Here is a 21,731-nt window from a genome sequence, read left to right as displayed (position 1 = left end):
TTGTATTTATTTATGTACATATGTATGTATGTATGTATTGGCTGCGTCGGGTCTTCCTTGCTGCACGCTGGCTTTCTCTAGTTGCAGCGAGCGGGGGCTACTGGAGCTACTCTTCGTTGTGGTGCGCAGGCTTCTCATTGCAGTGGCTTCTTTTGTTGCGGAGCACGCGCTCTAGGTGCACAGGCTCAGTAGTTGTGGCTCGTGAGCTCTAAAGCACAGGCTCAGTAGTTGTGGTACACGGCTTCGTTGCTCCGCGGCATGTGGGATCTTCCCAGACCAGGGCTCGAACCCTTGTCTCCTGCATTGGCAGGCGGATTCTTAACCACTGCGCCATCAGGGAAGCCCTTCATTATACTTTTTAAAAAACTTAAAACACTAGACAATTTTTAACAGACATTTATTTTAATAGGTGATGAGAATTAATGATTTGTATTCCATTCTTAAATATCATACATCTGTATCATCTCTGGTACAATAATTCCATGAAGTAATTATTGCTCTTTTTCTTTTAAGTGTGCTTCAAGAAGTTTATTTACTGGCTTAAGATCATATGTGTGTGTAGCAAATGGCCAAGCCAGGGAATCCCAGAGGTGTAATACCCATCTTCATGTTTTTGTTTAACCATTTATAAAATGCAAATTTGTAGGATTTTAACCCCCCTATCACCTAGGGACCATCTCTACCCCTCCACTGAAACTATAGGGATACCAGTGACTTCCCTCTTGCCCATTTCAATAGCTTCTTTTTAGCTTCTTTATTTGCCCTCTTCATCTTAGACAGTAGTGGCCACTGCTCCCTCTTGTACATTCCCATTGCCTCTTCATTCCTTTGCTGACATCTCTTTCTTACCCACTCTTTAATATTGACATATGTGGGGTTCTCTCCTTAGCCCTGTTAATTTAATTGATTTTGGTCCTGTGGCTTCAAGTATCTAGCCATGACTTTTCTTATGAACTTCAGATTCATATTTCCATTCACCTAGTGAATTCCTCCCCCTTGCTGGCTTGCAGAAACTTAAAACACATATTCCAAAATATGCTTTCCCATTTTCCACATTCTCTTGCAACTGTCCTGTAGTTGATCCATAGATGTCTCTATTACTGAACGATTAGTTAGTTATGCCCAATATCAAATATCTCCCTTTGTTTTTTCTGAGTTGTCTTTGATGTACATCTGACTTTATACAAGGGCAGTACTAGAGGGTTCTACTATTTGACTCATGTGTCCAAGGGACACCAGAATGAAGGCAGACTCTGGGATATAGTTAGAAATTTGTGTTTGGAGCTTTTAGTCGTAAGTCAAAGTGAGATACAATTCTCAGTGGGTGGCAATATTAGTGTCAGGTGCATAGCTAGTGATTTGAGTCAAGTAAGCAAGTCAGCCTACAAGCTTTAATGGATTTGCAGTCCAGCAGTTCTTTCATCAAAGTTAAAGTAACTGACAAAGACAAATTGTTAACCAAACTTTCTGCTCGTTTTCCCTTTGAATTATTAAGCTAAACACAACTCCACTCCATATAGCTGATGCTAGAGAACACTCTTAAGTCAAGACCTAATCTTAAATCAATCTAGATATCCTAGACTGGCCTTCATTTCAGTGATATTAGTAAACACTTGTATTCAGGAAGCTAGATTTGTTTTCTCCTCTGCGACATCTTTCTCCTCTGTGGCACACATCTTCTGAGGGCTAATGTGTTGGCAATAATTTAACACTTCTTGGAACCGGCTTTTGGAAGAAAGAAAGTTTGAAGATTGGTGAAGTTGTATCAGCAAGCAAGTTGTAGTTCCTTGCCAAGCATCAATGCAAGAACAAAAAGAACCTCTCCTTCTTAATTGTGTGCTGTTATTCCTCGTGGTTATCCACGCCAGATTTACAAGTCACAGTTGCAGCCCTTAAAAACATAAAATCATTAGCTCTAGGTGTCGTTACCCAATGGGAAATTATCTCTCGGTGCCCATTTCCACTCTCCCTTGTTTTAGTTAATAATAGCTCCTACAGTTTTTCCAGATTTCAAAAGCTCCTGGCATAGACTGAAGGTACTCAGTGAACTTGCAATGAATGAATAAACAGCAAGCTCTAATTTGCCTTTGTGCTAAAATTTGAACAAACATACAGAGGAAGACTTACTCTCTTTTCTCCTTTTAAGTAAACCACTTATGTCCCTCCCAGCCCCTGCCTTCTTTGGATGTCTAGGCTTTAAAGAGTGTCAGAACTTTCTGTGGCTTCTGTGCTTGTTCTCACTATATTCTGTGCTCAGAATTCATTAGCATCTCATTTAAAGCTTAAAGCAACCCATTGAGATGACTACCATTACTCTCCTAATTCCATACAGTTAAGTAACACATCTAGATCACTAACTTGGCCTGGTTGACTTCTGATTCTCTTCCTAACATTACTACGCATTATGATAAGAGCTTGTCTATTTGTTGTTCCTGGACGTCTTCTTTTCATCTGGGACCAATCAAGTGCGCAAGATTCTACGTGTTGGTTTGCTCTTAGAGAACTATGCTAACCCTTCTACCATTTTATTTTGACTTTAGCATATCCCTTTGGCTCTGATATTATCTCCTTGTTATAGAAACAGATTAAAGATGTGATTAAAGAACTTTGCAAGAAAGGGTCTCAGAGAAGTTGTCCCGGATGGAAAATGAACCACAGGTTGAAGGCAAAGACAAGATAGAAGGTAGACTTAGAAGAGAAGCAAAATATGGGTGGGAAGATGAATGAGAGAAGAGAACCAGATACAAAGGATATAGTTCCAAGGGGTTAGAATGTAAAAATAAATGGATTTAGATAAATCAAGTGGATGTAAAAATCACATTATAAGAAGAACATTTAGTTAGGTGGAATTATAATCTAAATAGGAAAAGGAATCATACCATTTTAAGACATTTGGACATATCAGAGAATGCTGCTATTTGGAATTTCTACAATTCATAAACGTCTTTTGAATTACCTTTTACTCAAACTCAAGTGCTAGAAATAAGAAATTATCTTTGAAAAATTGATTTTAAAAGAGGGATTTGAGAAAAGGAGAAGCAAATAGAATGGTAGCTATTAGTAGTCAACTTTACCAAGCTGAAGAAATTAGAATTCAATATTTTATATATTCCTCAACCTGATGCCGCCAGAACAGTTTGTGGGTTTAGGAACTTATCAGAAGAAGCCTGTGCACGTGAGAAATCTTGTTATTTTGATTCTTGTAGCTAAACTGAATATGTATGGGAGAGCAACAATCTCCCTCCATATACCCATAAGAAATTGCAGATACTGAAAATAGTTGAGCAGACGTGCTATATTAAAAATGAAACTTGGTCCTGGAAAAAAAAGTGGAGAAATTAGATAGTGCTTATTAATCAAATATGGTTCAGTGGATATTTATTCAATAAATCTCGACTGTGCTAAAAACTGGACAGAGGCTGCTTCAGCCTGGCAATTTCATTATCTGCATACTCTATTAAAATAATTCTTCAAAACATACCCAGTTTTTTTTCTAAAACAATCTCGAGCTTCTCATCTAAATAATCAAACATAATTTTTGAAAAATGTCACATTCCACAGAATAAACTTAGAAACTGCCAACCCTGAACCCCTCCATTCAAACTACAGTCTTTTGAGGTTGAAAGCACAGAATTAGACTAAAAGACAATTTTCCTCAAGGTCTTGGGAAGTAGCCAGATGAATGTTTACAGTCCTTGCATTTGCGGACGTGCTGTTTTGCTGGCGTACATTCTTAGCTGCTTCACCCTATGCCTTTGTTCTAAGAGTCTTCTTTCTTCTAGCCTAGCTCAGGAATCCATTACCATTTAGATATTTCCTTTCCTAGTGCGGATTCTAAGTGTGATCATTTTAGCAAACACAAAGCCATTTATTGTGGGGTATGACATTAATTTAACATACTGCTCTAATTAACTGCTACATTTACTTCCCCGATGTACTTAATAGCTAAATTTATTTGATAAATACATTGGAGGAGGGTGAGAAATTAAATTTCTACATGGCTCACTTCAGTATTCATCCCAGCAATTTCCCAACTGTAATTTGATACAACAACTGCATTCGTTTTTCTGGTACCAAGAAAAAGCCGAGGAGATACGGCAAGGCCTCCCCTAGTGATTGAGGTGTCACTGGGAGCAAACACCAACCCTTCCCATTAATAGTGATCCCCAGAACTGTCATTTATTTCCAAATAGTTGAAAAAGAAACAGGAATCTCTATGTAAACATATTTCAGGGTTTTTGTTAATAGGAAACTGAACAGTATAGAATGCTGTCTTTTTTTGGATTGTACTCCAAAACCATTATATGAATATATATTTCCTAGGGTAAGGGAATATTTAGGTATGCAGAGTTTTAATGGCCACCATGTTACTTCACATTTTCTTTCATATATGAGTTTCTGTAAGTAGACCAACAGCTTACTGTTGGTCTCTAATCTGTAGAAAATTTTGATTAAAGGTGGTTTATATTAGCAGAAGTCATACAGCTTTTTGGGTGGAGGTATCTTGAAGCTTAGAGCAGTGGTAGAAGAGTAGGGGCAGGGGAGGGATGCTATACAGCTGCCTCAGATAACCTTGCTAGAAATTGTGTGTGGTGAGACATACACTTAGAATTGTCACTGGTAATTCCAGTGAGGATAAGGAACTACAGAGAGATTGATGATGAAAGCAAAAATATAATTAATGTTTATGTTATAAAATATTTGTATTTTAAATATAAAAGTGTCACTCTGACAGAGTGTACTCATCAGACCGTTGCCAAAAGGCAGTCTAGTGCGCTCTCACAAACAGTGCAAAAAGTAGCATCAATGGAACATAATTTTATTGAGGATGGTACAATATCTACATTTTTAGCCACTTGTGGAACAAATATGTGTGGCCAAAGGAATGTATCTTCAACTGAATCTGCATTTAATCTAGACCTTTCATGGATTATGACATTTTTTTAATGTGTATCCCAAAAGGTGAGATTGCAAGTAGAGACCGCTTCAGCAGTATTTTCTTCTCGACAAGGCAGACACAGAAATCTCACTCATCTTGTGCCTGTGTTAATGTGCTAACAAACTGAACTGAAGGAACATGAGGGAGGATATAATGAAGATTTCATTTTTGGTTTCTTGTCCTAAGCATAAAAGTGGCAGTGTTCTCTATCTCCTGTATGAAAATAACAGTACTGGACTAATATTATCAGGGCAGGTGCATATTATTGCATTTTTATTTGCACTGATAATTTTTTTTCTTTTTTTTATTTATTTGTTTTATATTTTTTTAACATCTTTATTGGAGTATAATTGCTTTACAATGGTGAGTTAGTTTCTGCTTTATATCAAAGTGAATCAGCTATATATATACATATATCACCATATCTCCTCCCTCTTGCATCTCCCTCCCTCCCACCCTCCCTATCCCACCCCTCTAGGTGGTCAAAAAGCACTGAGCTGATCTCCCTATGCTATGTGGCTGCTTCCCACTGGCTATCTGTTTTACATTTGGTAGTGTATATATGTCCATGCCACTGTCTCACTTCGTGCCAGCTTCCCCTTCCCCTTCAGGTGTCCTCAAGTCCATTCTCTACGTCTGCGTCTTTATTCCTGCCCCTAGGTTCTTCAGAACCTTTTTTTTTTTTTTTTTTAGATTCCACATCTATGTGTTAGCATACCGTATTTGTTTTTCTCTTTCTAACTTGCTTCACTCTGTATGACAGTCTCTATGTCCATCCACCTCACTACAAATAAATCAATTTCGTCTCTTTTTATGGCTGAGTGATATTCCATTGTATATATGTCTCACATCTTCTTTATCCATTCATCTGTCGATGGACACTTAGATTGCTTCCATATCCTGGCTATTGTAAGTAGAACTGCAATGAACATTGTGGTACATGACTCTTTTTGAATTATGGTTTTCTCAGAGTATAAGCCCAGTAGTGGGATTGCTGGGTCATATGGTAGTTCTATTTTTAGTTTTTTAAGGAACCTCCACACTGTTCTCCATAGTGGCTGTATCAATTTACATTCCAACAAACCGTGCAAGAGGGTTCCCTTTTCTCAACACCCTCTCCAGCATTTATTGTTTGTAGATTTTTTGATGATGGCCATTCTGACTGGTATGAGGTGATATCTCATTGTAGTTTTGATTTGCATTTGTCTAATGATTAGTGATGTTGAGCATCCTTCCATGTGTTTGTTGGCAATCTGTATATCTTCTTTTGAGAAATGTCTATTTAGGTCTTCTGCCTGTTTTTGGATTGGGTTGTTTGTTTTTTTGATATTGAGCTACATGTGCTGCTTGTAAATTTTGGAGATTAATCCTTTGTCAGTTGCTTCATTTGCAAATATTTTCTCCCATTCTGAGGGTTGTCTTTTTGTCTTGCTTATTTTTTCTTTTGCTGTGCAAAAGCTTTTAAGTTTCATTAGGTCCCATTTGCTTATTTTTGTTTTTATTTCCATTTCTCTAGGAGATGGGTCAAAAAGGATCTTGCTCTGATTTATGTCGTAGAGTGTTCTGCCTATGTTTTCCTCTAAGAGTTTAATAGTGTCTGGCCTTACATTTAGGTATTTCATCCATTTTGAGTTTATTTTTGTGTATAGTGTTAGGAGTGTTCTAATTTCATTCTTTTACATGTAGCTGTCCTGTTTTCCCAGCACCACTTACTGAAGATGCTTTCTTTTCTCCATTGTATATTCTTACCTCCTTTATCAAAGATAAGGTGACCATATGTGTGTGGGTTTATCTCTGGGCTTTCTATCCTGTTCCATTTATCTCTAGTTCTGCTTTTTGTGTCAATACCATACTGTCTTGATTACTGTAGCTTTGTAATATAGCCGGAAGTCAGGGAGCCTGATTCCTCTAGCTCCATTTTTCTTTCTCAAGATTGCAATGGCTGTTAGGGTCTTTGTGTTTCCATGCATATTGTGAAATTTTTTGTTCCAGTTCTGTGAAAAATGCCACTGATAGTTTGATAGGGATTGCACTGAATATGTAAATTGCTTTGGATAGTAGAGTCATTTTCACAATGTTGATTCTTCCAATCCAAGAGCATGGTATATCTCTCCATCTGTTTGTATCATCTTTAACTTCTTTTTTCAGTGTCTTATAATTTTCTGCATACAGGTCTTTTGTCTCCTCACGTAGGTTTATTCCTAGGTAACTTACTCTTTTCATGGCAATGGTAAATGGGAGTGTTCCCCGAATTTCTCTTTCAGATTTTTCATCATTAGTGTGTAGGAAAGCAAGAGACTTCTGTACATTAATGTTGTATCCTGCTACTTTATCAAATTCATTGATTAGCTCTAGTAGTTTTCTGGTAGCATCTTTAGGATTCTCTATGTATAGTATCATGTCATCTACAAAGTGACAGTTTTACTTCTTCTTTTCTGATTTGGATTCCTTTTATTTCTTTTTCTTCTCTGATTGCTGTGGCTAAAAATTCCAAAACTATGTTGAATAATAGTGGTGAGCATGGACAACCAATAATAGTGGTGAGAGTGGAACAAGAGTTCCTGATCTTAGAGGAAATGGTTTCAGTTTTTCACCCTTGAGAATGATGTTGGCTGTGGGTTTGTCATATATGGCCTTTATTATGTTGAGGTAAGTTCCCTCTACGCCTACTTTCTGGAGGGTTTTTATCATAAATGGGTGTTGAATATGTCGAAAGCTTTTTCTGCATCTATTGAGATGATCATATGGTTTTTCTCCTTCAATTTGTTAATATGGTGTATCACGTTGATTGATTTGCGTAGATTGAAGAATCCTTGCATTCCTGTGATAAACCCCACTTGATCATGGTGTATGATCCTTTTAATGTGCTGGTGAATTCTGTTTCCTAGTATTTTGTTGAGGATTTTTGCATCACTGTTAATCAGTGATATTGGCCAGTAGTTTTCTTTCTTTGTGACATCCTTGTCTGGTTTTGGTATCAGGGTGATGGTGGCCTTGTAGAATGAGTTTTGCAGTGTTCCTCCCTCTGCTATATTTTGGAAGAGTTTGAGAAGGGTAGCTGTTAGCTCTTCTCTAAATGTTTGATAGAATTCTCCTGTGAAGCCATCTGGTCCTGGGCTTTTGTTTGTTGAAAGATTTTTAATCCCAGTCTCAATTTCAGTGCTTGTGATTGGTCTGTTTATATTTTCTATTTCTTCCTGGTTCGGTCTCACAAGGTTGTGTTTTTCTAAGAATTTGTCCATTTCTTCTAGGTTGTCCATTTTATTGGCATATAGTTGCTTGCAATAATCTCTCATGATCCTTTGTATTTCTGCAGTGTCAGTTGTTACTTCTCCTTTTTCATTTGTAACTCTACTGATTTGAGTTTTCTCCCTTTTTTTCTTGATGAAAGTAGCTAATGGTTTATCAATTTTGTTTATCTTCTCAAAGAACCAGCTTTTAGTTTTATTGATCTTTACTATCATTTCCTTCATTTCTTTTTCATTTATTTCTGATCTGATCTTTATGATTTCTTTCCTTCTGCTAACTCTGGAGTTTTTTTGTTCTTCTTTCTCTAATTGCTTTAGGAGTAAGGTTAGGTTGTTTATTTGAGATGTTTCTTGTTTCTTAAGGTAGAATTGCATTGCTATAAACTGCCCTCTTAGAACTGCTTTTGCTGCATCCCAAAGTTTTTGCGTCGTCCTGTTTTAATTGTCATTTGTTTCTAGGTTTTTTGATTTCCTCTTTGATTTCTTCAATGATCTTTTGATTATTTAGTAGTGAATTGTTTAGCCTCCATGTGTTTGTATTTTTTACAGATTTTTTTTCCTGTAATTGATATCTAGTCTCATAGCATTGTGGTCAGAACAGATACTTGATACAATTTCAATTTTCTTAGATTTACCAGGGCTTGATTTGTGACCCAAGATATGATCTATCCTGGAGAATGTTCCATGAGCACTTGAGAAGAAAGTGTATTCTGTTGTTTTGGGATGGAATGTCCTATAAATGTCAATTAAAGCTATCTGATCTATTGTGTCATTTAAAGCTTGTGTTACCTTATTTATTTTCATTTTGGATGATCTGTGCCTTGGTGTAAGTGAGGTGTTAAAGTCCCCCACTATTATTGTGTTACTGTCGATTTCCTGTTTTATAGCTGTTAGCATTTGCTTTAAGTATTGAGGTGTTCCTATGTTGGGTGCATGTATATTTACAATTGTTATATCTTCTTCTTGGATTGATCCCTTGATCATTATGTAGTGTCCTTCATTGTCTCTTGTAATAGTCTTTATTTTAAAGTCTACTTTGTCTGATATGAGAATTGCTACTCCAGCTTCTTTTGATTTCCATTTGCATGGAATATCTTTTTCTATCCCCTCACTTTCAGTCTGTATGTGTTCCTAGGTCTCAAGTGGGTGTCTTGTAGACAGCCTGTATATGGGTCTTGTTTTTGTATCCATTGAGCCAGTCTATGTCTTTTGGTTGGAGCATTTAATCCATTTACATTTAAGGTAGTTATCGATATGTATGTTCCTATTATCATTTTCTTAATTGTTTTGGGTTTGTTATTGTAGGTCTTTTCCTTCCCTTCTGTTTCCTGTCTAGAGAAGTTCCTTTAGCATTTGTTGTAAAGCTGGTTTGGTGGTGCTGAATTCTCTTAACTTTTCTTGTCTGTAAAGGTTTTAATTTCTCCGTTGAATCTGAATGACAGCCTTGCTGGTATAGAGTAATCTTGGTTGTGGGTTTTTCCCTTTCATCACTTTAAATATGTCCTGCCATACCCTTCTGGTTTGTGGAGTTTCTGCTGAAAGGTCAGCTGTCAACCTTATGTGGATTCCCTTGTATGTTATTTGTTGCTTTTCCCTTGCTGCTTTTAATATTTTTTCTTTGTATTTAATTTTTAATAGTTTGATTAATATGTGTCTTTGTGTGTTTCTCCTTGGATTTATCCTGTATGGGACTCTGCACTTCCTGGACTTGATTATTTCCTTTCCCATATTAAGGAAGTTTTTAAGTATAATCTCTTCAAATATTTTCTCAGTCCCTTTCTTTTTCTCTTCTTCTTCTGGGACCCCTATAATTCGAATGTTGGTGTTTTTAATTTTGTCCCAGATGTCTCTGAGACTGTCCTCAATTCTTTTCATTCTTTTTTCTTTATTCTGCTCTGTGGTAGTTATATCCCCTATTTTATCTTCCAGGTCAGTTTTCTGTTCTTCTGCCTCAGTTATTCTGCCATTGATTCCTTCTAGAGAATTTTTAATTTCATTTATTGTGTTGTTCATCATTGTTTTTTGCCCTTTAGTTCTTCTCTGTCCTTGTTAAATGTTTCTTGTATTTTTTCCTTCTATTTCCAAGGTTTTGGATCATCTTTAGTATCACTACTCTGAATTCTTTTTCAGGTAGACTGCCTATTTCCCCTTCATTTGTTTCTACTGGTAGGTTTTAACCTTGCTCTTTCATCTGCTGTGTGTTTCTCTATCTTCTTATTTTGCTTAACTTACTGTGTTTGGGGTCTCCTTTTCACAGGGTGCACATTCATAGTCCCATTGTTTTTGGTGTCTGCCCCCCGGTGGGTAAGGTTGGTTCAGTGGGTTGTGTAGGCTTCCTGGTGGAGGGGACTAGTGCCTGTGTTGTGGTGAGTGAGGCTGGATCTTGTCTTTCTGGTGGGCAGGACTGCATCCAGTGGTATGTTTTGTGGTGTCTGTGACCTTATTATTATTTTAGGCAGCCTCTCTGGTAATGGGTGGGGCTGTGTCCCTGTCTTGCTAGTTGTTTGGCATGGGGTGTCCAGCACTGTAGCTTGCTGGTCATTGAGTGGAACTGGGTCTTTCCACTGAGACGGACATCTCTGGGAGAGCTTTCACCATTTGATATTACATGGAGCCAGGAGGTCTCTGGTGGACCAGTGTCCTGAACTTGGCTCTCCCACCTCAGAGGCACAAGGCTGACACCTGCCTGGAGCACCAAGACCCTGTCAGCCACATGGCTCAGAAGATAAGGGAGAAAAAAGGATGGATGGATGGATGGAAGGAAGGAAGGAAGGAAGGAAGGAAGGGAGGAAATAGTTATTAAAATAAAAAATGAAAAATTATTAAAAATAAAAAAATTAAAAGTAATAAAAGAAAGAAAGAAAGAAGAGAGCAACCAAACCAAATAACAAATCCACCAATGGTAACAAGCGCTATAAACTATACTAAAAAAAAAAATGGACAGACAGAACTCTAGGACAAATGGTAAAACAAAGTTATACAGACTTAATAACACAAAGAAGCATACACATACACACTCACAAAAAGTAAAAAGGAAGAAAATATATATATATCTTTTGGGAAGTCTGAGGTCTTCTGCCAGCATTCAGTAGGTTTTGTAGGAGTTGTTCCACATGTAGATGTATTTCTGATGTATTTGTGGGGAGGAAGGTGAGCTCCATGTCTTACTCCTCCACCATCTTGAAGGTCTCCTGAATTTGCACTTATTCAAAACCTTGCCCACCCATCCCCTAGCACACACACCCACAGTCCTCTTTGGGATCCATGGCTTTCCATACCAGCCGCCTGAGTTAAGTTGCAGGCACTGGCCATGGAAAGCATCTGCATTAGCTAGTCAGCTAATGAGGGGACTGACCCTTTGATGCTGGCATCACTAATGTCAGATCTTAACTACCTAAGCTCACAACTCAGAGCCCTACTTTGACATGAGAGAGTTTCACTATTAACTCCCAATGAGATGGCCTCCTGTTGCGTTCTTAAAGATAATTATGATGATGCTGATTTCTGGTTTTGTCATGGAGGAGAAGCGTATATGGATATGTGACCAATAATAATTTTATACAAAATGTACTGTTACATTAAGGCATTGAAATAATTTTAAGTGAACTGAAAACAGAAAGCATCCACTTCTCATATTTTTCGATCAATTTTTAGGTCCTGTAGATGTCAATATTCTAGCTAAATGTAATCCCTGCTTATCAAATCCATGTAAAAATGATGGCACCTGTAACAATGATCCAGTTGACTTTTATCGCTGCACCTGTCCATATGGTTTCAAGGTAAGTAGAAGCTGTTGTGGGAACCAAGATCTGAAAACGTAGCTTTCCTTGGTGGGTCTTTATTATTCTGTTGTGCTTTCTCTATGTGCTGAGAACTACTTTATTTACACTCAACTTGACCATTCCTTGTCCAGGGGCAGGACTGTGATGTTCCAATTCATGCATGCATCAGTAACCCATGTAAACATGGAGGAACTTGCCACTTAAAAGAAGGAGAAAAAGATGGCTTCTGGTAGGTCATTGGTCTGTGATCTTCTGTGTCTGATGTATTGGAGCAAGAATAAGCAAAGATTCATTTTTCCTTTTTAAATCCAAGGGCTTTATTTTGAAAAGAGTACCAGAAATTCTGTTCATAAGGAAAGTATGTATTAGTCCCTTGTAGAGATATTTCGATATAAAAACAAATTGAGACATTACAGTATTTTCAGCTCAGGATGCTACAAAGCCAAGCAATTTTAAAACACTCAAATGCGTACATTGGAACTAATCAAGTCAGATTAGGTCAAGACAAATTAGTGGCTCTGTTAAGCTAATTAATAGTCAAATAGTCCCCTACTGCAAGGCATATATCTATCTGTTGTTTTGTGTGTTGCTTTAACAGACTGTGTGTAATGATAAGATGTGGGTCCCATTGAAACAGAAAAGTAATGACTCATTTCCAAGCCACAATATGTGTAGACAAACATGCTGTGAACATTTTTAATCGGGAGTTATTTAATCATACAGTACAGTTACTTCAGATCTACTTCATGAATCATGAAACAGAGTTTTTACAATGAAAACTAATAACTTCACATAAGAATGCTAATCTACTACTAAAGCTTGTTAGAAATACCACTTTTTATAATACATATACTTCATTTCTGCCTTCTGTTATGAAGTTGTCTGTTTTTCATCAAGCCTTTACTCAAAGATTATTCTGATGCCTAGCAAGATGAAAGGTACAATGTATTAAGCCAGTGAAAAATTGTATTTGTTGAGAGTTAAAGAGAATATTCATATTTTATAATTGCAAGGAAGACAAAGTTTTATTTTCAGATTTCTTTTTTGCTTTGACACATCAAGAACATTACACGTAGGTTAGTAAGTGTAATTTTAAAAAATCAGAATCATTCCTCCTCATTTATGAGCAAATAAGCATGAATTATTTTATTAGAACACAACTAGAGATTAAGATATCTAGGGCTGTAGAATAAACTTTTCTCATCCTTTATACCTGCAAATGTATTGGATTTATTGACTTATAGGACCATGGGGCCATTTGCCATCTTGCAGCCAGCATAAATTTTCTTTCTCAAGTTGTTTCTGATTTGGGGGATGTTTGTAATTGATGAGTGTATTTAGTTTTTTTCAATATTTAGACCATATGGTTTGGAAATATAGGAAGGTGTCTTTTGTCTTTTCTTCCCCTGGCGTTCAGGTGTATTTGTGCTGATGGATTTGAAGGAGAAAATTGTGAAATCAATGTTGATGACTGTGAAGATAATGACTGTGAAAATAACTCTACATGCGTCGATGGAATTAATAACTACACATGCCTTTGCCCACCTGAGTACACAGGTAGGAAGACTAGGAAATGCTATTCCATCAATCTGTGTATCTGTTTGAAAGCACCACTGGCACTATGCTGCATGTGTTTAGTAGACCATTGTATTATTCAATAATTGATAGGTGTTTTGGAAATTAGGTGTAATGTAATAACAGAGTTAAAGATGGTTTCAGCCAACCAAATAAAAGTCCTGGGGAGCTCAGTTAGAACATAAGCATCCATCATAAAGTAATACTTTCCAGCACAAAGGAAATTATCATACTGAAGCTTTTAGTCCCACAACTGAATGACATTTTCATGCAAAGCACTTTTCCTATGCAGACCAACCCACCGATACATATGTGAAAAGGGAGCATTTCTTTACATAGGCAAAAAATAACCAAGCATTTGAGATTCTTCGTGTCCATACTTGTTTATTCATCAGTGAGTGTTTGCATGTAGCAACTCATGTCCTTCAAAACAGATCACATTAGGAAGATACTGATCGCTTTGGGTAATCTTATCAGACCATTCTCCCCCCACCCCACCTTTTTTTTTTCTATCTTGATACAAAATGTCAGGAATAAAGGTGGTAACTCTCATGAGACTATCCAAACTGCTAAACTTCTGCCCTGGATAAACCAATTTGCTATAAAGTCAACATCAAGTTTACAACTTACTTATTATGTCAGAATATCTATTTTGATCAATTTTTGTGGCTATGAATAAGAAACTTCATAGTTACATTCTTAATAAACCATTTAGTTTTAAAATTGGTAGAGAAAAGGAGAATGTTACATATTTTATTTGTAAGAAAAAATGGAGAAGTAGATTCTGTCACTCTATTCAAAGTTACCATTTTCATTCGCTGGGTATTTTTCATTAATTGTATTTATTTCCATATACATAGTTAAGAATATCAGAGGGTAAAATAGCTACTTGGATGACTGAGGTTAACATCCCTAGACATGAAAAATGGAAGCACATCTGTATGATTAATTTTCCCAGGGATTTGTTAGAAAAGCACTGAAATTTAAGCTTTTAAATACTCAAACTTTGCATTTTAAGAGGTACTTTCTTGATGGGAAGATGCTAAATAGAATAGTGAGTTTTTGTTTTGATATCCCGGGTCTGTTTGAGAGATTCTGCAGCTGCCTTTTCTATGGTATGATTTTGTTTTTTCACACCTGTGAAGTACCTGATGCCATATGAAGTAATATACTGAGTTTCCAGTAGAAATTTTAACATGTATCACCAGTTACTCTATTATATATATATATAGCACTTGGACTACTTAGTGGCCAGAATTTGAATTCTTTGTTATTTTGCATTAATTAAGGATAGCAAGTATGTCTAATATGCACCCATTCTAACATAGCTAGGAAGAGTTTAGGTGTTACGTAGCTTTGACACTCACACGAGTTTTACTTGTGTCACACCTCACATACATGCCATTAGCCTGAGTGCACTGATTCTCGAGCCCTTGGAGCTACCCCGAGAATCTGAGTTTTTCTGGTTGGGCTAATTTAGACTTACACAAGCAGCCCAACGCTTGCACCAAAATCTGTAGCTAGTACCTTCTTAGAGATAGTTCTCTATCCTGTCATTGTTCTGATAATTATAGGAAGAACTTAATTCACTTAATGTCAGAGACCTCTTTAAACTAACCTACTCTGACCAGGACAAATTGGATCCGAGTATTTTCAGCACAGTTTGGTTAGCCAATGTGTTCCTGAGCACAGAAACCAGGAATTTTTCTATATCCCCTTACCAATGAAAACCTAGACCTGACAGCACTGCTGTATTCAGATGCTTAATACCTTTTCTATGATAGTTTACATAAAGTGGCAGTCTCTTCTGAGTTGGTTTGGTTGGGTCCGCCTTTGGCTTTAGATGTGCTCTACTTCATTCCTTATGCATCTCTTTGAGTCTGTGTTTTACCTTCTCTCCCTTTGTTTTCCAAGCTCCCTTCCTACACCTGATCTTCTTAAACACGTTTTCTGCATCCTAAAGTGATTCAGTTCAGTGCAACTTCCTCTGAAAAGTATTATGAAGCTTCATTTCCCTGTGTCAGATCTCTTTCTTTGAAACACATCTAAAAAATTCCAAAGCTTATTAGCACAACCACTTTAGAGCCAAAACGTGACATCTATAAAAGCTATCATGTGGGAACCTGCCATGACTATTTGTCAAGGGCCATTTGGTGCTCAACAAGAATTGAGACTCCTCTGGTTTTTTCAGTCATATCTATTGCAGGTATCAGTTTGCCTTAATTCGGGCTAAGGATAAGCATTGCACTCTATAGAAAGTTCATAGCGTACAAAACATGAAGATACTATCACTATAACTTTGGGTTGGGTTTTGTGGGAAGTGAAGAGTTTTGCAAATTGGCATTAGAGCAGATACCTAAATCAGACATATTTGTAAATTATCTATTAGCTGTAGCATTTTTGTCCATATGTGAAATGAGCTCATTTACAAAGTATCAAACAACCATCTGCAGATTTTGAAATCAGTGGCACATAAATGGCCTTTAATTATAGGAGGTTATAAATTGTACTCCAGAGCTTTATATCCTGCTTCATCCAAGTCTGCAGTTAGGGAGGCATTTTCTTATATTGTGGCTGTATTGTTTTTGATTTAAGTTTGGAATCTGATTAATGAGCATGAGATCTTGGAACAGAACCCCTACTGTGCTCAGAGAATATAATAATGTTGTCACTGCTTAAAAATCATTCAAGTTATAAGCTGCTTTTCTGTTTGGAGATTTTTTTTTACTCTGTATCTCTGAGGCATTCAGTGAGAAAATGAACTCTCTAGTAGGAACAAATAAGACTTCATAGGAAAAACTTGTAAATTAATATGGTGAAAGTTTTTACATTTGGCACCCACGTTAAGAATCAGAATGGATATGATATATTAATAGAGAAAATTCAAAGATCTGAAAGCAGTCTGACAGAGAGGTCATGATATGATGGGCAGGCTGTAAAACATGGCTACGTGTGTTCAAAATAAAATGAACCACTGTTGGGAAATTTATTAAATTTCTTTAAGCCCATGTAACCAGAACTTCACAGTAAATAGTTATTGATTTATTATAGGACAAAACTCTGTCCTTTCCTGCTGCAGGGATTGACAACATAAATTTTAAGGGTCAGTATTGTTTTTCTGTTATGTAACCGTTACTATCCCTTCCCCACCGAAAGCATCCAAACTGTTATTTTCTACCTAATTCAATCCATCATCTGTCCTATGTATAACATATGACTGTTGATTGCTAGTATTCTTCAGACAAGATTTTTGAGAAGTTTAATTCACTATGATTCTAAATTAAAATCACTATGCTAAGGATTAACAAGACACTGAAATTGCTAAACAAATAATTTAAAAATTCACTCCAGGGTTTTAATAGTGGATCGAGAGATTGTGTTTTTGGTGATGATTGGTCATTCTTTTAAAATCAATATTATATCCTTTCTAAAAATAAGGCATTTCTTAAAGGTAAAGTTTTAAAAACTTCCTCAAATTGCACTAGCCCAAAACTTATAAAAGTGAACATTGTAAGTATGGCACCCCTGCAATGTTGAAAAACTTGACACCTTTTCTTAAGCTCTGGTATGAATTCAGGTATTGCATTGAAAAATGTGGTTTTGAATATTTCCTAAGAGCCAGAACCCTGGATCTGCTGTGTCAAGACTATGTTTCTTAATTAACCCTCTTCTCACAGGACCACATACAAAGATGACACAAAATTGATCACATTTTAACCATGGGGTATTGCTTAATGGGATGGCATACATTCAGTAAATGAAAGTTTCCATACGAGTTGGTTGTGTAAAGGCTTAGAATGTATTTTGTGGAAAAAAATTCAGAACATTTTAATTTTTCCATTTTGTACCATTTTCTCTCTGTTTTCCAAATCTCCAATGCCCGCACACAAACCATTATGTACACATCTTACAAAGTAAAGTTGCCTGTTGTTAAATCACTGGTTTAGCCACAGATCTCTTGCTGCCTGTGATGGCATCTGCCTTTTACCTCATTTTCTCCTTGTTTGTGCGTTTGGCCCGGCTGTAGGTAAGAAATCTAAGCCTTGCTTCAGTTTGCTCTCTCACCCTGGGCTTCTCTGTTGTTGATGCTGTGCTTTGGCTTCCTGTGCTCCGCTGTGTACTGCAATGTAAAACGTCTTTTGTCTCTTCTGTCTTTGTTGCTGCCAGCTGCTAATCTGAATGAGGTGGAAAAAGGTTAGTTGCCTTTTAAGTCTATTATTTTATTTTAGTTTCCCTCTTTCTTTCAGAGCTACATAGATTTCATGGTGTGGACATGGTAAAAGGAATGTTGACAAAAATGAAATCTGAGATCAATATGTCAAATCAGTCATTCAGATCCTTGATATGTAGAGAGCTATGCCAAACAGTATAAAGAGGGTATCTGAAATGCACTTTACCAATTTCCGGAAGACTGTGAAAGAAATTCTCTGAGTGGGCAGAAGAAGTGGCTAAAAATAAAGACTAATGCTTTCTAGTTTCTACTTGTCTGTATGCTTTTCCTTTTTTAAAGGTATCCCAAACATGTATTATTTTTATCATGAAAAACATGTCATTTAGTACAGTACATAGGCTGTAGCTAGAAAAAAATTTAAATAGTGAGAATTTTCCCATAACTTTAAATTAATATCTTTAGTAATTTGAAACATGAAAAGCATTAAAAGATATACACATTTATTAAAACATTTTATAAAATAAAAATTACAAAGCCCAAGAGGTTGATTTATAAAATGACATTGTCAAACTCATAGAATGTCACGAGTACTAGGCAGTGTTTTTAAAGCATAAAAAGAGCCATATCTAATCATTGACACTTTATGGTCTTCATGGCTTTCCAAATACCTCAAGGCCCAGGAAAGGAAGTCCTGTAGTGCTCAGGGTGATCAGCATGTCTGGGGAATCATCATGAAATCTTTGTTAAATTTTTATCTTAAAGATTCAGAATTATACCTAATAACATTGTATTTTCACTCAGCTTACCAAGAGTCTTTAAGTGCCAAGTACAGGCACAGCATCCTAAAAGTGTGCTTGTCTTGACAGTTGCAGTTGTATGTAAGGCATTAGCAGTATGATTATAGGGCTAACATGGACTATATTGTGTAGCAGCTCTGTCTCCTCTTGCTAAGGACTTCATTTTTTTTTTTCTGTTGCATTGTTCAGATGATTTATTGTGTTTAGTCACTTACACTTACTATGTGCAGAGTTAAGTTAAAAAACATGAAAAAAAAGTTGTTTGCTATTCGGGAATGTAAAAAATATAGCCTGTACATTCTCTGTGGATTAATGCATCCAATACCATCCTTGGTAAAATGTCATCTTTTCTTTTTTACAAGTACTAAAACAGTTGGTGGTCTGGGGCAGAGATGTCTAAGGTCCGATTCTATCTCAGAAAACACGATGGCAATTATTCTGTCACAGGAAAGTGTCCTTAAATAGTTATATATACTCTCGGGAGCAAGCTTGGCAGTATGATATTGTTTTACATCACCACATGGTTTCATGTGTTGACTAACCCTCGTGCTTATCTTTATAAAAGATGTCTCTTATTTTCAATAATCAGCTGCTGACTGAATTAGCTTTAAAAAGCAGTCAAACCATTTTCTATTATTTGAATCCAAAACATAACTAGAAATGAAATTTCAACTTCTTTACAGCACCCAGCATAATTTTCTTAAATAAAAAGAAACTCTGTTATTAGCTGACATATTGTTAATTTAAAAAGAACTCTGTAGATATGAGCAATAAGGACTTGAGCAATACCTTGTGTAAAACAGTGACAAAGTACTTACCCAAGGATACATACCTTGTAAGTAGGGATCTAGATGCAAACCAGTGTCTAACTGGCCCCAAGGCCTGCACTGTAATTTGGAGACCTTCCCCTGGAACCAGTCCCTTCTTATTTGCTGCCATCTTCCAGACTTGGCATCTTTTCACATCCACAGTGGCTCTGACTAATCCTTTGTGCCAAATAAGCTTTTCTTCTGCTGTCTCTTCAGCTGGCTGTAAGTAATTGACCCTTAGGTGTATTTGAAAAGAAAACAAAATTCAGGTGCAGACAGGCAGTCTACTTTATCTACACGTGAAAAAAAGAAAGTGTCTAATCAGTGTCTGTACAATTAATTAATTAATTCCCCTGATGACTAACCTACCTTCCATCACATAGGGCAGGTGGGATACTGATGAATTTATGAAACTAACGGGAAAAGCTAAAATTTCTCATCTTGGCACCAAAATTTATCAACTGTGGGACCTGTCACAGTCTAATGACATCTGTCCCACCTCATTTAGATGTTTGAGAATAACATGGAAGAATGTATAAGAAAACACTTGAAAATGTTAGATGTCTATACTCCAGAAGTATCAAGGGCTGTCAGAGAGGACAAATTTAAGTTTTGGATCATTTAGTTCCAACCATCATCACTACAGTGACATGGTGTAGATGGTTTGATGTCATTCCTAATGACGGAAGAATTCTTACGGAATTTTGATAAAGAAAATTCTACCTAAAGTAAGTTATATGTGTGAAGGAAATTCCTCCCCCTCATGGTCTTCAGTCTTTTTTCAGTAAAAAGACAGTTTTACTGTCTTTTTAAAAATTATTATTTTGTCATTTTATTTGCCATGCTCATGTCCAATGGAAAGGCTTTATTTGAGAATAAATCTTTGGTTCTCTTTACCCTCTTATTCTACATTGAAGTGTAAGGAAACACTGAATACTGAAGAACTCTTGAATTTGGCTGTATTTTTTTAGGTTTTTTGTATATTTTTGGATTGTCATGATCTCTTAATAACAGTGACTCCTTCTCTCATTAATTGTGCCTCAAGCTGTGTAAGGTCTTTTTTGTCAAAGTCAATATAGCTGCATTCATACTTGCAGTCGTTTTTAACTAGAGAGAGGACTTTGGCAGCCTAATTATATTTTGTGGTTTGCGTTCATGTTCCAACCTCTCAAAGCCTTCTTAAATGCATTTGAATCTCAGAAAACATTTTAAAGATCCGATTTGCTCTTTAGTTAATAGGCAGGGCCCATTGAGTTCAGAACTTAGCTTAACCAAGGCTTATTCAATCTAATTTGGATTTATTTATTTTGAAACGAAGTTAAATATTTTTATAGTTTCAGTAGCTGTTGGAATTGGCTACATTATTTAGCCATAATGTTCCAATGAGGAAGTACTGAAAAACACTTCCTTTTTTGTTTATTTATTTGGAGAGGTAAGTTTTTCCATTTTAAAAATTCAAAAGATATTTATTGAGAAAATACCTTATTCAGAATACTATGCTCAGAATTGAAAGTGATATGAAAATACATAAAACATTACCCTTGTCTACCAGGCAGACTCTTTGGTTTGATTCTTCATTGCAAGTTCAGATTAGGTCAGTTATTTCACCAGTACAAAGCCATCACTTCTCATATTCCAAGAAAGTTAACAGCAAAGTATAGCTACTTGACTAGTTTTTAAATAAAGAGAAAGAATTGTTTCTGAACACAAAGACTAATCAAACTTTCAGGCAGACAAGCATTATGGAGCAACCCATTTCATGTCATTAGAACACAAGTGAGATTATAAAATGATTTTCTTTTCTGAAACATCAGTATCCACATTTATAGCATATTTCCTTGAGCCTTCCTGTTTTGAATTATGATAAACTTTATCTCATGAGGTTATACTTTGGCTCTGTCCGCTTATGCTTGTGTCCCATTTTGCACACCCTTTGCACCAAGAGGACATTTATCAGTGGCTAATATATCTTCAAAAATTCACGGCTCCTCAAGATCAAGTCCCAATATTTCTCTACTAACAATTGGATTTAATTAAGCTTAGAGAAGTGGGTATTATCTGGATAGTTTATTGAGCATATTATGAAACAATTAACTATTGCTGATTGATAGAACAAGTTTCAGGATAATAAACACAAATAAGAAAACATCAGATTATTATTAAAAGGAACCTTTAGGAAGAGTTAGCTCTTTTATAAAAATAGGAAGCAGAAACACACTGTTCATAAGTAATCCTTTACTTACTGATGAAATAAATTCAATTATTACTATCACTACTGATAAGGATACTACATATTCGGATTGGAGAATGGGCATCTGCTCACGTTGATGTGCTCTGGTGCCTGGGATGATAATGTTGAGCAGCGTAGGCAACAGATAGGGCCAGCCTGGTTCAGCAAAAGAGGAGAAAA

The 21,731-nt window shown here is 36.3% G+C and overlaps 1 protein-coding gene across 1 annotated transcript in view; it reads left to right on the top strand.

Annotated features, from left to right (window-relative positions):
• Positions 1-21,731, top strand: part of SLIT2 (slit guidance ligand 2) — a 127,231-nt gene that overhangs the window by 66,220 nt on the left and 39,280 nt on the right. The window contains exons 19-21 of the mRNA XM_024741816.1: positions 11,842-11,966; positions 12,101-12,198; positions 13,387-13,526. Of these exons, the coding sequence (XP_024597584.1) occupies positions 11,842-11,966; positions 12,101-12,198; positions 13,387-13,526 (363 nt within the window). The remainder of the gene's footprint in view (positions 1-11,841; positions 11,967-12,100; positions 12,199-13,386; positions 13,527-21,731) is intronic.

The sequence above is a fragment of the Neophocaena asiaeorientalis genome, unplaced genomic scaffold, assembly GCF_003031525.2.
Source record: "Neophocaena asiaeorientalis asiaeorientalis breed wild unplaced genomic scaffold, Neophocaena_asiaeorientalis_V1.1 scaffold218, whole genome shotgun sequence".
Classification (NCBI taxonomy): domain Eukaryota; kingdom Metazoa; phylum Chordata; class Mammalia; order Artiodactyla; family Phocoenidae; genus Neophocaena; species Neophocaena asiaeorientalis.
Note: the sequence above shows the minus strand (reverse complement) of the source record. Positions and strands in the feature narration are given on the sequence as shown.